Below are 15,274 nucleotides of genomic sequence, written 5' to 3' on the forward strand. Positions count from 1 at the left end.
TCAGGCTGAGGGCAATGTCTCAGGAGTACTTGTAGAATTCCTTAACTTTAATCAGAATTCATAGAAATGGGAAATATTTTATTCAATTTCTTAAACACTTGAGAATTCCAAACTAGTTCTTAGTAGCGTGGGCAATAGTTATGGCATCTGTCAGGTTCTTGAAATGAAAAACTGTGCTTTGTCTTACAACCGGAAGTGAGATAAACTCTCCCTGAAGTTACTGCTTATTTATAAATTATTTCCTAGCTGTTATTATTTACTTTGTGTGTTTTTTTTTTAATTCAATATTTTGTAGTGTTTTTGTACATTTTATATATGACATGCAAAACTTGTAGGAAGATGTACAAGTTATTGTGACATTTATTAAATAGTTTTTTATGTCCACAGTGCCTAAGACAGATGGGGAAACTGATGACAGAGTGTTGGGCTCACAACCCTGCCTCACGCCTTACAGCTTTGCGAGTAAAGAAGACACTAGCCAAAATGTCAGAGTCTCAAGACATAAAGCTTTGATTTGATTGAAATCTGCAGTGGAGAAGCTCGTGGATGTGGACTTATTTTTTTTTTTGTGACTGAAAATCCTAAAGAGAATTCACATTTCTGCACATTGAACATCTGTGTTTACCATGAGTACAAGCGTCTAGACTGTTGAATCACCATTGACAATCTGGAAAGGCTTCTACAGACTCTATTACTCAGACTGGTGTACGCAGGATACATGGCTTCAATGACTGGATAAAAAAATAAGCATGTTGCTTTCTGTGAAAGCAAATACGTTTTTAATGTTTGAAACAAAAGAAAGATTCTTTAAAATTCTGGTAATAAAAATATAAAATATGTGTAAGTATGACGTATTAAATGACTTCAAAATAATACAGCATATGTTGTAAGTTAAAATCATGTTTAAAACATTTCACACTTTTCTCATCACAATAGTTTCAAAGCAGCAAAAAGTATTCACCACAGTACAGCCCACAAAAAACAATTGGGATCATATATTGGCTATAGACCAGAATGTTAACTTCCTTTTTGGACACTGTTAAGCTACGTACACACGTCAGATTTTTATCGCCCGATAATCGGCATCGGCCAATTATCGGGCGAAAATCTGGCGTGTGTACAGTCGGTGTCGTCCATCGTCCGGACGACCGACCTGCCGGATCCACGGACGATGGACGACAGCCGATCCTAATGAAAGGGAAGGGGAGAGCGCGCAGCAGGGTGCCGCTCCGTCGCTCTCCCCCTCCCCTCTCCATAGAGCATGAATGGTGCTGTATGTACAGCACCGTTCATGCATCGTGCACTCCCTTGTCGTTGGAAAGGATCGTGAAAGATCCTTTCCAACGACAAAAATTGGAAGTGTGTACGCAGCTTTAGAGCTATCAATTGAGCCACCATGGGCTCTATTTAAAAACAGGGAATCTGACATTCCCTGAAATATTCCCTGGTGGAAATCTCAAAAATTATCCTTTTCAATCATTAATTCAACAAAATCATTCTTAATATGTATATTGATGTACTTTTAAAAGAATAAGTAAAGGCTTGGTCCCAGAATCTATTAGTGATCCTTCTGCGGGAATGACTTCTTGGAGGCCTTTAAATAACTGCTTACCACTCTGTGATATCAGCACAGATCACTCCTCCATGCAAAACCCTGCAGTTGCAAGATGTTTGTGTTTCTTTACATAAATGTCCCATTTCAAATTTCCCACATTTCAATAGGATGCAAATCAGGGCTGTACTTGGGTCAGTCCCAAACCCTCCAATTTTCACTATTGAGCTATTCCTTTGCGAATTCATATCTTGTTTTACTTTTGACAAGAGTAAATACAAATTTGTATCGATTTGGGGATTTTTAAGGCATGTATCTTCAAAGAAAAAAGATCAAAAATAAAATCCAAAAACTTTATTAACAAAATATGTTTAAAAACATGTTATTTCTAACAAGGGATAAAAACAATTTTTTGTAAATTTAATAAATCAGGCCTAATGACTGCTGCAGAGAAGCAAAAACCCAAAGCTATAACATTTCTATCACTCTGGTTCACAGTTGATATGAGGCTCTTCATCTTAAATACTCTATTTTGTTTGCACCAAACATAACCCCTATTTATTCTACAGCGCTGTGTAGTATGTTGGCGCTATATAAATATTTATTACTAATAATGATATAAATGTTACTATGACCAATCAACTTTATCTTTGATTAATTAGTATGTGACACTTTGGGTCTGGTTCAATAAAACTCTCCAAGACTGAAGATGATAGAATATTGTGGGAGAACCTGGATTAAACCTGGAATAGAGTTTTCAAAATATTTTTCTATTACTTGACAAATGTTTTCAATTCTAGATCAGATCCATTTTAGGTTTTCCTGAATCTCCCAGGTTTTCCAATAATAGTCTATTCTGATTAGTCTATAGTCTATTCTGTTTTAATAGATCAAGCCCATTGTTCCAGAAGGCCTGGTTTTTGCCTGTATGTTGAATAGAACCCCCCCCCCCATAGCTGTTCTTGGAGAACTAAAGCTTTCCCTGGTTCACCTACAATACAATGTAAAAAGGTGAAATCTCTGATTAGAGACACATGCATTCCAACTATTGCAAATGTTACCTGAGAATCCTGCAGTGTAATTTTGGAGTTCTTGGGGACTCCTTTAAACATGAAATGGTCAGCTCAAATGGCTGACTTTGTAGATTTTAGATGACATGGCAATCTTTTTACCTGCCTATCCAGACTCATAAACAATTGCAACCCTATTTTTGAGGTCCTTATAGAGCTCTCATCATGATGACACAACACATGTCAATAGCAAAGCAAACCCCAGAGCTTGGATATCTGAAGTATAAATAGTTCCACCTTCATATCCTCTAAAGAAGTCCTAATCACCAGCACTAATCTTGTAGACCTGATTCTAATTTCAAAGATTGAAGTGGTAGTATATGTAGAGTAGTATTCATTTTTTACAGATGACAAATCTGCATTTTAGTTATTTAAAACATGATAATGAATATATAATGCGAGTTTTGTGTGTCATCTGCTAAAGTGTATCACCTTTTCTGTAGGTGCTGTTAAAAGGAAGCTACAATGTTTGCTTGTTAAAATATTTTCAAAGTCAGCACTTCAAATGGCTTTTTTATTGCTCCTTATGGGCAATAAGTTCATTAAAGAGGACCTGAACTCCAAACTATTCCAAAAAAGGTAGACAGAACATAAATGACTAGTTCTTACTATTCCCTCTGGCCTCCCTGTGGATGATATTTTTCCTATTACTAAATCACTATGCCTTATCATATCTTTATTTCTGTGTGTGGAGGGGGAAATAGAGATTTGTTTGGTTATGTTATAGTTGCCTCTGTTGATTGGTGGTTGAATATTCAAGAAGCTGTACTGGTTCACAAAGCACAATTCTACAAAATAATTTAATCACAAGCAGAAAGATTTATGCAGTGCACATTCCTCCCCAGCAAACAGCACAGTAGTATCATCATTTAATCTTATAAGATTTCAAGGCAGAGGCAGTAGTGACTTATTCTTACACAGCAGATACACAGCCATTTGTCAAGAGAAATTTAGGACAAAAGTTACATTTTGCAGGGTACTTTATAGGCACAACTAACATTTCTGGATGTTTTCTATAGCATAGCAAATCTGTGATCTTGGAGTTTATGTCTACTTTAATGTATTTCAGAGTTACAGGCAAGAGAAAATTCAAGAAAACATTGTTTTGTAGAATAAAATATAAATACAAATGTAATAGATTCTCTCAATTTCCACAGCTGCTCACTGCTTCTTCTCCCCCAGCCAATACATAACTAAGGTTATATGCAGGAGAGCTGCTCCCAAAGCATAGCCTCAGCATATATAAGCAAACAGCCCTAAGGCGATGTGCAAGAGATTGGCACACCCAATAGTCTTGAATTTGTGTTTGTTTTTTCCCTACCCATCAGTGTGCTAAAAGTTAATTAAATTTTTTCCCAGAGGGTACTATTGCATGGAGAGTACTATCTATAGTGTTTGCTCTGATTGCATAGTCTATTTAAGAAAAAACAGGCAGGTATGGCACATAGAAGAATGAATTGCTACTGTTAAAATAAATGTATAGTGGGCTTTATACATACTTTTACTTATTAAGGACATCTGTAATGTAATAGAATGGACAGGAATGGACACTTTATCATATCAGAGATAAGCAGGGATTTTTACTTCACTGGACTCCCCCATGAGATTAATAAAACAGGATAAATTGTTCTAAGCAGCAACAAATATTTCAAACTGTGATTTCTAATTTTCAGAGTTCAAATAATTAAGATATTGCTCAAAAGCAAACAATGCTGTTTGATACAAAAGGTAATTTGTTGTAATGAAATCTGTAGTTCCAATGAATAGTCCTATGGTATATACCAGTTTTATGAAAGTCCCAACATTACTGCCCATCAATGGCTGAGGAGACCAAACGCAGCCCAAAACGCAGCACATCCCAAGATTTGGACAATCCACCACAAGTTCTGGCTAATGCAAGCCATAGGTCAAAGTATTCCAGAAATAATAATTTACAAAGCATTCAAAAAAAAAGTTATGTGCCATATTTGTTATCCTGCTTAAAAAACTAATTGGAAGTGACGCCAATCGAAAAGAGTTTAAGTTAAATGTGCCCAATGGCTTGCCCTATCACTATACGCAACAACATTAACATAGAAAACCTATAAGCACATTGGATGTTGATTTACTTAAACCCTGTTTCTTTTTTTCTTTTTATTCCTAAAATACTATGTGACTATATAGTTAGTGAACAACTTTTTTTAATACTCTTAAAAACACTATGCAAAGATTAGTAGTGAGATTTGTTTTATAATTACCATCTATTTAAATATGAGTAATTGTAGTTTTTGCAAAACTTTGACTTTAATAGAGAGTGAGCACACTGATCTGTACATGTATTTTTAATGAATAATAACAATCCACAAGACATAACTATAATCTATAATAAAGAGGAACAGCGACTACAACTAATGCAGAATTCCTGGAGTTCTGCAGCGAGCAGCCTGACTGCTCATTATAAATTTCTTTCTACACAATACCAGTATTCCAAAATGTATTTATAACTCCAGTGTCAGATACAAATGTCAATATCTACACAAGATTAGATTAAAAATAATGAGCATTTTGATATCATCCAATGTTCAATTCCACATAAATCATATAACTTCTCTTAGCAAAGTCACTGAAATTCATTAGGAAGAAGATAAAGGGTTACCTGCAACAGCACTTTAAATCATCCGGGATAACGACTGTGGTTGTAAATGACAATAGTAGTAAAGTTTGAGAAGCCAGACAATCAATTCTGTACTTTAAATGATGCTTTTAGCCTCCAGGGTTCCAGTTAAAACCAATAAAAGCATATCTTCCCTCCACAACCTGTAAAGGTTTATAGGCCGCACATATGAACACATTTACTCTAGACTGATAACTTTTTCTTTCATATATTCCTATTGCAGAACTGCTTTAATGTTTTAAAATGCCCTCAGTAAGATCATCTTGATTAAATTGTTAATTTATATATTTATAACACACTTTTGTATTGGTCTTAGGTTATTAGAGATATCGCCAATGATTACAAATATTGTGTCTAATAAGCATCATTAAATGTAATTTAAATGCATGTAGTGCAAGTATGGAAATCAGCTTCCTGTAATCTAGTGTACAGCAGAATTTAGAATGGGCCATCTATTACTTATTTACATATTTTCAAACTATATTAATCAATGTAAGAATGAGTAAAACTGGTTATGGGGTCACATTAGTTTAAACTAGTCATTATTTGGGAACTGCAAACCCTACCACTGGCATTCAAGTCAATCGGAGTATTTGGGAACCATTTTTGTCTGCTATAGCTGGTAAAAAGATGTCAAATTAAATGTAAAAGTATGAGCCATCACTGCAGATCATACTCTGAAAAGAAGAGAGGCAATTTATTAGAAAAGCCTGGATAAACAAGCTGTAATAATGAAAAAGATGGAATTGAATGGACTTCTAAAAGAAAATCGAAAGAAAATTAATAACCATAAATCTCCTCAGGTTAAAATAGTATTGAACTCCCTGCTAGTATTCAAAGATAGGGCAGAGGAGCTTACGGCTTAAGTGCTATGACTATATTAGAGTTAAACACCTGTAAACAACCTTGAGCTAATATAGCAGTAGATGTTATTTTATGGACAGATAATGGTGATATTATTATTACTTGTACTCCTAAAGTGCAAACATAATATACAATGTATAATAATTAGAGGGTGCAGATGATAAACCTGCATAAATAACCAGTACATATAATACACAATACAAAAAATGACACCGGTGGAGAGGAGAAATGCCCAAAAGAGTTTACAATCCAAGAGGTAAGGGAGCAAAGTATATAATAGGCAGAAAAAAGTCACTGTGGCTAAATAATGAAGAAAAGATCCTGGGGTGGATAATAGGGTAGTTTGAAGAAGTGAGTTTTAGAGCTTTGTTTAAATGTCAGAGGTAGGAGCAAGCCTAATGGAAGGAAATAGGGGAATTCCAGAGGGTGGGGGCAGTCCTAGAGAAGTCTTGGAGCTACTAGATTATGACTAAGGAAGTCAATAGTAGGTCATTGGGGGAGTGGAGAGGGGGACAGGGCATGTATTTATGTTCTGCGGTTGAAAAAGGTATGCAAGATAAAAGCAGTAAATATAAATGCAAAGCAAAGTAGTCTAATTTGTATTTTCTAGGATGAAAAGGAAGCCAATAGAGGGAAGTACACAGAAAGGCCGCAGATGAGGAGTAGTGACATGTCCAGCTGTAGCATTCATGAGAAATTGTACAGACAAGTCTAGTTGGTGAAATACCAGATAAGAGAATGTTGCATTTTTTGAGTTGAAAGATAATGAGAGATTGAACCAAGATCCTTGGATTAAAATTACACGCTTTCCATTTTTAAGCTAAGGTTCTGCAAATGACCAAGCTAGATCTCCAGTCCGTACAATGAAAATATTTTCTTTACTATGGAATACACTTGAGAGGAAGAGGGTATGCATAATGCCTGATATTAATAATAATATTATTATTGTTATTATTATTAATAATAATAATAAACAGGATTTAATTAGAGCCAATTTATTACGCAGCACTTTACATTAAATAGGGGTTGCAAATGACAGATGAATTCAGACAGTGACACAGGAGGATATATTTCTCAGATTCTAAGTGAAAACCAGTATTTAGGCGATTCAATAAATAATATTAACCCTGTTGTTACTTTTCCCTCTAATCGATGAGCTCATCTTTTTGTCTCTCTGTTATTGCCTTTAATCAGCATGGTTGCATGTACCTGCAGTAAGCCACAGGCTTCATGTGCTGCTCCACTCCCCCTATTCGGGGTCTGGTGCCAGTGGACTGCAAGGGTCTGATCCCAAATCAAAGTCATTACACAATACAATTACACATGTATTTATTAGCCCTTTTTACCTAGTAATTCATTTTGCAGATTTGTACTTTACAAATGCATTCTTAACAATCGTGTCCAATTGCCAATTACCTGCAGTCTGTGCTGAAAGGAGAGCAATGCTGCCTGTAAGTGTTGAAATGGCACAAATCACCATGCAAAGCCTTCTCTGAATAATCTCAACATAAAACAAAAGTAAATACAGAATACAAAATAGGAAAACACAAGCACAGTTAGAGTTGTTTGATAGAAAAGACTTCTGCTAAAACTCCTTCCTTTTTGCTTCTTGATTTTGTTTCTTTGTGTACACTAGTAAAGTAGCATGCACAAGTTATTGAAAATTGAGTCTGGTGTCTGGACAAGTCAACTCCATTACTGATGTGAAGGAGATACATCATCGGTGACTGCCCAATAAACAAGAGAATATGGCAGCTAGTGGTAAATCCCCCATAATGTGCACTTATTCTCCAGGGACCTGCTGCACTTTAGTTCTGTTTGCAAGAGCATAAGATTATTACTGAGTACCGATCCAAAGCTCTGTGTACTGTATTGAGAAGTAACTAGTGGTACTAAACCTTGGTACAGGAGGTGCGTTTGCATAATTCTTCTCTTGGCTATATCCCTTTTTGTTTTTGTTATTTTTTTTCTTTTTTTATCATATTTCAGTTTAGACTTGCTTTTCTTTTTTGGCATAACCCATTTTGTGAAGCTTAAAAAGTGTTAGGAAAAGGATAAAAAGGCAAAAAAGATGAAAGTATTTGCCATACCTTCTGTGATATTTCAGCGATGACATCCAATAAAAGCTTAGAAAAATACAGAAGTTATAGCAATATGGCTGAAAATAATGATCATTATGTCAAATAGTACATGCATAGCTTAGTGATTTGTAAAAGTAAATATACACGGTGCTGGTAATAATTGTAATGTAGTTACCACAGTTTGCTATCAGCCAGTTCACGTAAATGACATGGTTGTAGTTCAGTTGCTGCTACAAATGTAAAAGGGCATAAATAAAAAATCCAATAAAACCATCCATGCCACATATTAACAGTAAAAATATAAATATCAAGATGCTTAAAACTTGTGCGTGGTAAAATAATGTAAGCCATTGATACAATGCTCCTAATATCACTGTTAATGGGCATACTACTCCAGCTTTGTTTGACACTGGATCTCAAGTCACACTTATTTACCGCTCCTTTTATGAAAAATATCTGAGCAGCGTACCCCTTCAGTCTACAGGACAGATGGAGCTGTGGGGCTTGAATTCTGAGTCTTATCCTTATTATCCTCACTCTTCCACATAGCGAAGGCTCAGGATCCTCTCTGTTATCTACAGGTTAGCACCATAGCTTGTTTTGTGGGAGTCATTTACATGACCCCCCCCATAACAGGGTTACACAGTATTTATATAGCGCCAACATAATATGCAGCACTTTACACAGTCATGTCACCAGCTGTCCCTAAAAAGGGTTTCACATCTAATCTAACATCTAATTTCTCTACCATAGTCCAATGTCATTAGCATAGTCTAAGGACAATTTTTGAGGAAAAGCCGATTAACCTAACTGCATGTTTTTTGGGAGGTATGGAAGCAGTAGGTAAATTTGTATGGAACAATGGAGGTACTATTGATCCCCCTTTACTCAGTTTTGATCTTTTATATGCTGTGGTATGGTGATACCACCCATCCCCAATCACCAGATACAGCACCCAACTGCATACAACTATTTTAGAGTCTGTCAGCAGACTTTGAGTTTTGTTGATGTGAATAGTTTGACTTCAGTTTGTAATGTTTCTGAGATCATCCAGAATTTAATATGCATTTGACCTTCCTTTGCCCTCCTTCTGACCTGCAATGAACCTGCTTTTGCATTCACATTAATTTCTTTGAGAATGCAAACTCATCAACCCTAGTAATAAGGAAGATTAATAATGCTCTTTATGAACCTCCTCTGTGCTGGCTAGATTATGACATGCTGGGGAGTTTTTGTATTCTTTATTGTAAAATGTCCTGCTCGACATACCTTTCCTTTGTCACTTCTCAATTCTTTTGTAGCTGGGCTATAATTGTAGTTGATGTGGCATAAGAAAATGTATCCTTACATTTTGACAGCCTTTATCCTTATAATAATTTCACTAGTATGATTAAAACTCAATTGATTAAATCAAATAGTATTAGTTGGATTTCTGTAAACTCTCTCAGCTATTGTTTTTCTCTGTTTTTCTTGGAACTGAACCAACAACTTGATAAGCAAACTCACTTTTTCATTTTCTGACTTAGGATAGACACATTTTTGACATAAAATAAAAAAAATGGCATAATAATACATTTAATGTTCAGCTGTAACAAATGCATGACAGATGAAGTTGATTTATCAAGGTTGGTTCATGGGTAACACAGACTGTTCAGGCTGTAACTTCTATTGACTTGAATAGTCTGGATTACAGAATTTGATAAATCACCTCTATAAAATGTTCAATCGGTTATTCTGAAAACAGTGTCCTCACTTCTCTCTTTAAGAGTCTTTGGATATGAGAATTGTTTTGGCATTCATGTGCAATCTGTTAAATTATCCAGTTTATGCACAGATACAACATTTTAAATCTAAAAGTTACCATTATTTTGTGCAGATGTGTAAAGGACAAGGATTTAGGGGTCACAAAGTTAATTGTAATGATAAGATACATGAAATACTTAGATGTACTGTACCTGTTTATGCTACTTTGTGGTCAGAAATGTTAGCCCACCCAAAATTATTATTTTACTGAGGGTAGATGCCAGCAGGTTGAATTGCCAATTGGCTTCTTGTAGGTGTAGGGAAATTAGTTCTCATGTCTGCTTCATGGAGTCTACAACCCCTATAATACATTATAAAATGAATTCGTATCACCCAAAGCACAATCACACATTCTTGTTAGGCCTTTAGGAAAGGATCCTAAATTGCAGAAATCTCAAATAAATAAAATTCCCCAGCACGAATCCATACTAGCCTGAAATCCATACTAGACTAAACATATTAAAATATGTTTCTTTTGTGATGCTGATAAAAAACAGTTGTCCTACTTCCACACATTTGCAAATATATATTGAAACCACACAGTGCAAGCAAGATGTCTTCGGTCCTACTATTATATATTAATATATAGGAAGCAGGTTTTCCTATACAGGTAGTCACCGGGTGAAGGACATCCGACATATGGACGCCTCTTAGACACGAACAGAGCTTCCCTGCTCGCTCCTCTGCAGGGCAGAGGCTTGGAGGGGGCAGTTTGCTTTGGGTGACTTGCAGAAGAAATCTTTTGCTAAACACAGCTGAGGTTGTGGGTGATCTTAGGGGGTGAGCTCTTTCTGTAACCTCTTGTAACTCTTTAATGACCAAGACAAACTCTGCAGTTGTTTCTTTTTGCATATCAAAGCACAGTTTGCTCCAGGAGTTACTGAATGTCATAAAGTTTTTTCTTTTGCTTTGTGATTAACTCACAGTAAGGATTTTACACAGTAACTGACACCACGCTGCCTAATATTATGTTGAGACAAACATCTTTACTAATTGTATTTATTAAAATAATGTACCTGTTCTAACTTACATACAAATTCAACTTAAGAACAAACCTACAGTCTCCATCTCGTATGTAACCCGGGGACTGCCTGTAGATACTGGAAAGATCCAGCCAGGTCAACTAAGATCCATTTGTTTTAAGTTTACCAAAAAAAAAGCCAAAAAAGAAAGTTCAAAGCAGTTCAAACAAATCATTACTAGTGTAGGTGGTGCACATGGTGATTCCATAGAAAGTAAAGAAAACCAAAATGTTATCATCCCTCTTAGCTCTTAGAGATAACACTGTAAGACAGCGAGAGGAGCAGGTAGGAAAGTCAACCTTCTAGCATTTATCAATTGTTAAAATACCAGTTTTGGGTAAGCCAGCCATTAAAAACCAACTATTTGAACCTAAATTTCTGCATTTGTGTCTTTTTGGTGTCTCCATACTTCATTGAACTCTGTTATTCTTGGAAAACAACAAAACACAATGCACACACACTGTAAACACATACAAAATAGCATACACACTGCACACACACATATATCACATATATATATATATATATATATATATATATATATATATATATAGTATGTGGTAAGGAAGGCACTTTACTTTTTTGTTTCCAAGCTAATTTAACATTATTCCCCCCATTGTTCATTGCATGTGTCTTCATGGGGAGACTGTAATTGGAATTTAGACCTTGACTATGAGAGATCTAGTTTTTTATCATCTATAAGCCCACACTGTGCTCCAATACACCACTGAGATGCTAATGAATGGAAATCTCCTTTAAGTTCATCGGTGCACCTGTCACCTCCTTTCCTCATTCCTCCTAGTCTTGGTATCTCTTGCATGCAGAAAGACAGGCCATAATAGCATCAAAACCATGAAATTGAACACTTTGCTATTTATGTAGTTACGGACAACTTTTGACCAGTCTTTTATTGCTGATTTAGCAGCTAAATTTGCTAAACTTGGTTATTCCCAATGTTGCTGCAGGGTACGTTGTGATATTTTAACATTTCCTCAATTTAGAAATGTATAATGTAAATGCATAATCTAAATATAACCTTTTTACAGAGTGAATAAACTTCTTGGCATTCGAAATGAAGTTTTGATAACAAAGAATACGTGCTCAGGATTTCTGATCTGCTTACACTGATTTATCTGGTTTGTCTTGAAAATATATCTTCTATTTTAATCAAATGATTTACATCCCTTCGTTTTATTTATATAATAAAGATTATGTAAGTTCTTCTTCAGCCATATGGTTTTTAAAAAGTATTTATGGTCTCCCTTCAAGGAGCATAAGAAGGACAGAGTCAGCACTTCTTGGAATAACGATAATAAAAACAGACATTAATAAAAAGTCTATTTATAAAGTAGTGAATCTAACATTCTGAGGGAACATCTGCCATTTTATGCACATGGACTTGGAGGATTCCCCATGAGAATGTTGTTGGTTGTCATACTCACAGCTTTATTAATATGAGTATTTATAAAATTATGAGTATAAGAAAAGCTATTGTAGTGTGAAATGTTTTTTTCTAAGGCATTAAGTGGCAGAAAAGTGCTGTAAATGTGGAAGCTTCCATTTAAGAAATGGTGATTGAAAGAATAACACAGTCTTGACACCGACTGGGCTATCATTTACACATTTCTACAAAATGTGGAATAATTGTCAGTTTATTGATTTCTCATCCTAATGCTTTAAAGGAAGCCATCACTGATCTCTGCAACAATTTATCCTGAAATGTCGAAGCACAAATCAATCAAGTTGGGTAAGTTTGCTCTGAGCAGTTCACCCTGCAACCCCCTGAAGAACTCTAGAGGTTAGAAGTTACTAGACTAGTAACTAGACCAGAATGACTTTTGCTTTTTTTTTAAGATAGATTGCTCCACAGTACCTGCAGCTATTGAGATCAGGTCAGATTTTAAGACTAGAACAGAGATAAGAAAAGTACAATTATCTTCAAATGATTGGTATTTTCACTGCCTCACAGGTCAGGTAAAGAATAGACAGGGAGCACCACCCTGACACTACAGAACAGAGATCCTTGCCACCAGCAATCCCTGTCCACCTTTAACTTTCAGGGCATTTGCCACAGTCATAGACCCCCCCATAACCTTATGCACAACCTTATGCATTTATTTATCCCCAGAGTTGCATTAATTTTTTCACCAAGAAATTATATTGATGATGGGAAGGTCAGACAGCTACATGAAATCTTCTCCAGCACATCCCAAAAATGCTCAATGAGTTTTAGGTTTCGACTTTGGCCAATCCACATGTAAAAATGATGTCTCATGATCCCTGAACCACCCTTTTACCAATTTGAGCATGATGAATAAAAAAAAATATATTTAATAAAAAAATTATAAAAAAATATGAAGAAAAAATCCTTAGATGGAAAAACTTGGTCATTCAATATATATTTAGGTGGACAGCTAATCTCTTTTTTGAGGAAAAGCCCCCCACAATACTGCCCCCACAGGCTCTGGGACTTTTTTCTGGATATTATCATTACCAGACCCAAAAAATTCCAAATGCAAATTTTAACTGATATTATTGAGAAACCTGGAGCCAAGGGCTAAGGCCATAGGAGGATGTCTGGACATGAAAGGGGGCTGAAGGCCCAGGCAGGGAAGGGTTAATAGGGGATGGATAAGTTGGGGGAGGAAGGGTAGGTGATTGGTAGGTTTTGAAAATGGAGGCTGGGGTGAGGAGGTCATAAAAGAGGGTCAGGGAGGGAGTGTGGTCAGTTGGAGAAGAAGCAATGACACACCCACTTCCCCCAAGGAGTGGACAGTTTGATGGAGGGAAGTGTTCAGGGTTTTTTTGTAGAGGTGGTTGGCAGATCCTCGAGGTGGTGAGCATTGTCTGGGTGGTGGGGAACCGCCTTAGTTGTGGTGTCTCCAGAAGGTTGAGTGGTTGCAGGAGGTGTAACTACAGTCTGTATGCTGGTGAAGGGGCTGCATTGTGGTTGGTAGTGTCTCCAAGTAGGTGTGGTGCGGCTGGGCACATAAGAACTATGACTTTACAGACCCCATTTTGGATGCCGTTGGATGATGACATCCTTGAGGACCTAGAGCCAAGTATTAGGATGGTTTAAAGGTAATGGTGTTTCTTTGGTTACTTAAGGGAGGGACTGTTATGGTTGAGGTTTGGGATACTTATGTGTATTAATGATTTTGTTTATGTGGTTGTTTACAGTTATATATATATATATATATATATATATATATATATATATATATTCATAAAAACCAGTAATAAAGCGGCTGTGTCAGTTATTTAATCCAACAGCGGGTCTGTGTCCATTATTGGGGTTGCCGTATTGTAGGGGAGGTAACTAGGCAGGTTTATCTTATAGAGGTTTTCTTTATTCCTCATAAAGATTGTCAGCATGAAACCTATGTCTGTATACTATTATGCAGTTTTATGTTGCTGATTACATTAAAGTTGCTTGAATCATACAACATAGGAAAAAAAAGTGTTTGAATGAAGAATTGACATTTAAGTATTTTGTTTAATAATTTGAGAAAATCACTCATGATGTAAAATAGTAGCAGCAGCCTAAAATATGTTGAACTACATGATTAGATTACTAGCAAATACTTTCCAAGCTGCCCCCCCGAGCATGTAACACCACAGCAGGAAGAAAGGTTTAGCAGCAGTTATATCAGAGGAGGATGAAAGAAGTAAAAAAATTGTATGTTACGTTTTCTTGCTATAGCATCTGTCAAAGTCTCTATGTTTGCAAGGCAGGAGTATTAAGCGCTATGAGCTGCACCCTGCAATGCACACAGGATTTTTTATTTTTCCTTATACATTATATTACAGCTAGTGGCAGAACAAGTGAAGCTGGTGCCAGGCATAGCGAAGCCACGCTGATTTAGAGACTGCAGAGGAAAGGCCATTGGGAGTGCCTATTAAAACGAACTTGCTTTAAAACATGCAGGCAAATGCAGCAATGTATTTTTTAGCACATGTATAGGGAACAAATCTGGAAAAATAAAATCCAGCATGTCTGATTTATGGCTTTTCTACTTATGTTCATTATCTGTTCATTAGCAGTATCACCAAATGATAAGTTTCTTTTCATTTAATGAAGGCAGCCTGTTGGGATGATCGGAGAGGTTACAGGAAGGAATTGTGCTATGTGTAGGAATTTTGTTTCCATTGCAAACATCTTTTTTATTTATTTTTTTTTACAAACTGAATGATTTATATGAATGCTTAATAAAGGCTGTGGCCTGACT

General features: G+C 36.0%; 1 protein-coding gene across 3 annotated transcripts in view; it reads left to right on the forward strand.

Moving 5' to 3' along the window:
• The window catches only part of BMPR1B (bone morphogenetic protein receptor type 1B), a 228,052-nt gene extending 227,208 nt beyond the window's left edge, over positions 1 to 844 (forward strand). For all 3 annotated transcript variants that reach the window (XM_072405584.1, XM_072405586.1, XM_072405585.1), the window contains one exon: positions 388 to 844. In XM_072405584.1, coding sequence (XP_072261685.1) covers positions 388 to 513 — 126 coding nt within the window. In that variant the 3' untranslated portion in view covers positions 514 to 844. The remainder of the gene's footprint in view (positions 1 to 387) is intronic.
• Positions 845 to 15,274: the final 14,430 nt, after the last annotated feature.

This window comes from Pyxicephalus adspersus, chromosome 3 (genome assembly GCF_032062135.1).
Source record: "Pyxicephalus adspersus chromosome 3, UCB_Pads_2.0, whole genome shotgun sequence".
In the NCBI taxonomy this organism is placed as follows: Eukaryota; Metazoa; Chordata; class Amphibia; order Anura; family Pyxicephalidae; genus Pyxicephalus; species Pyxicephalus adspersus.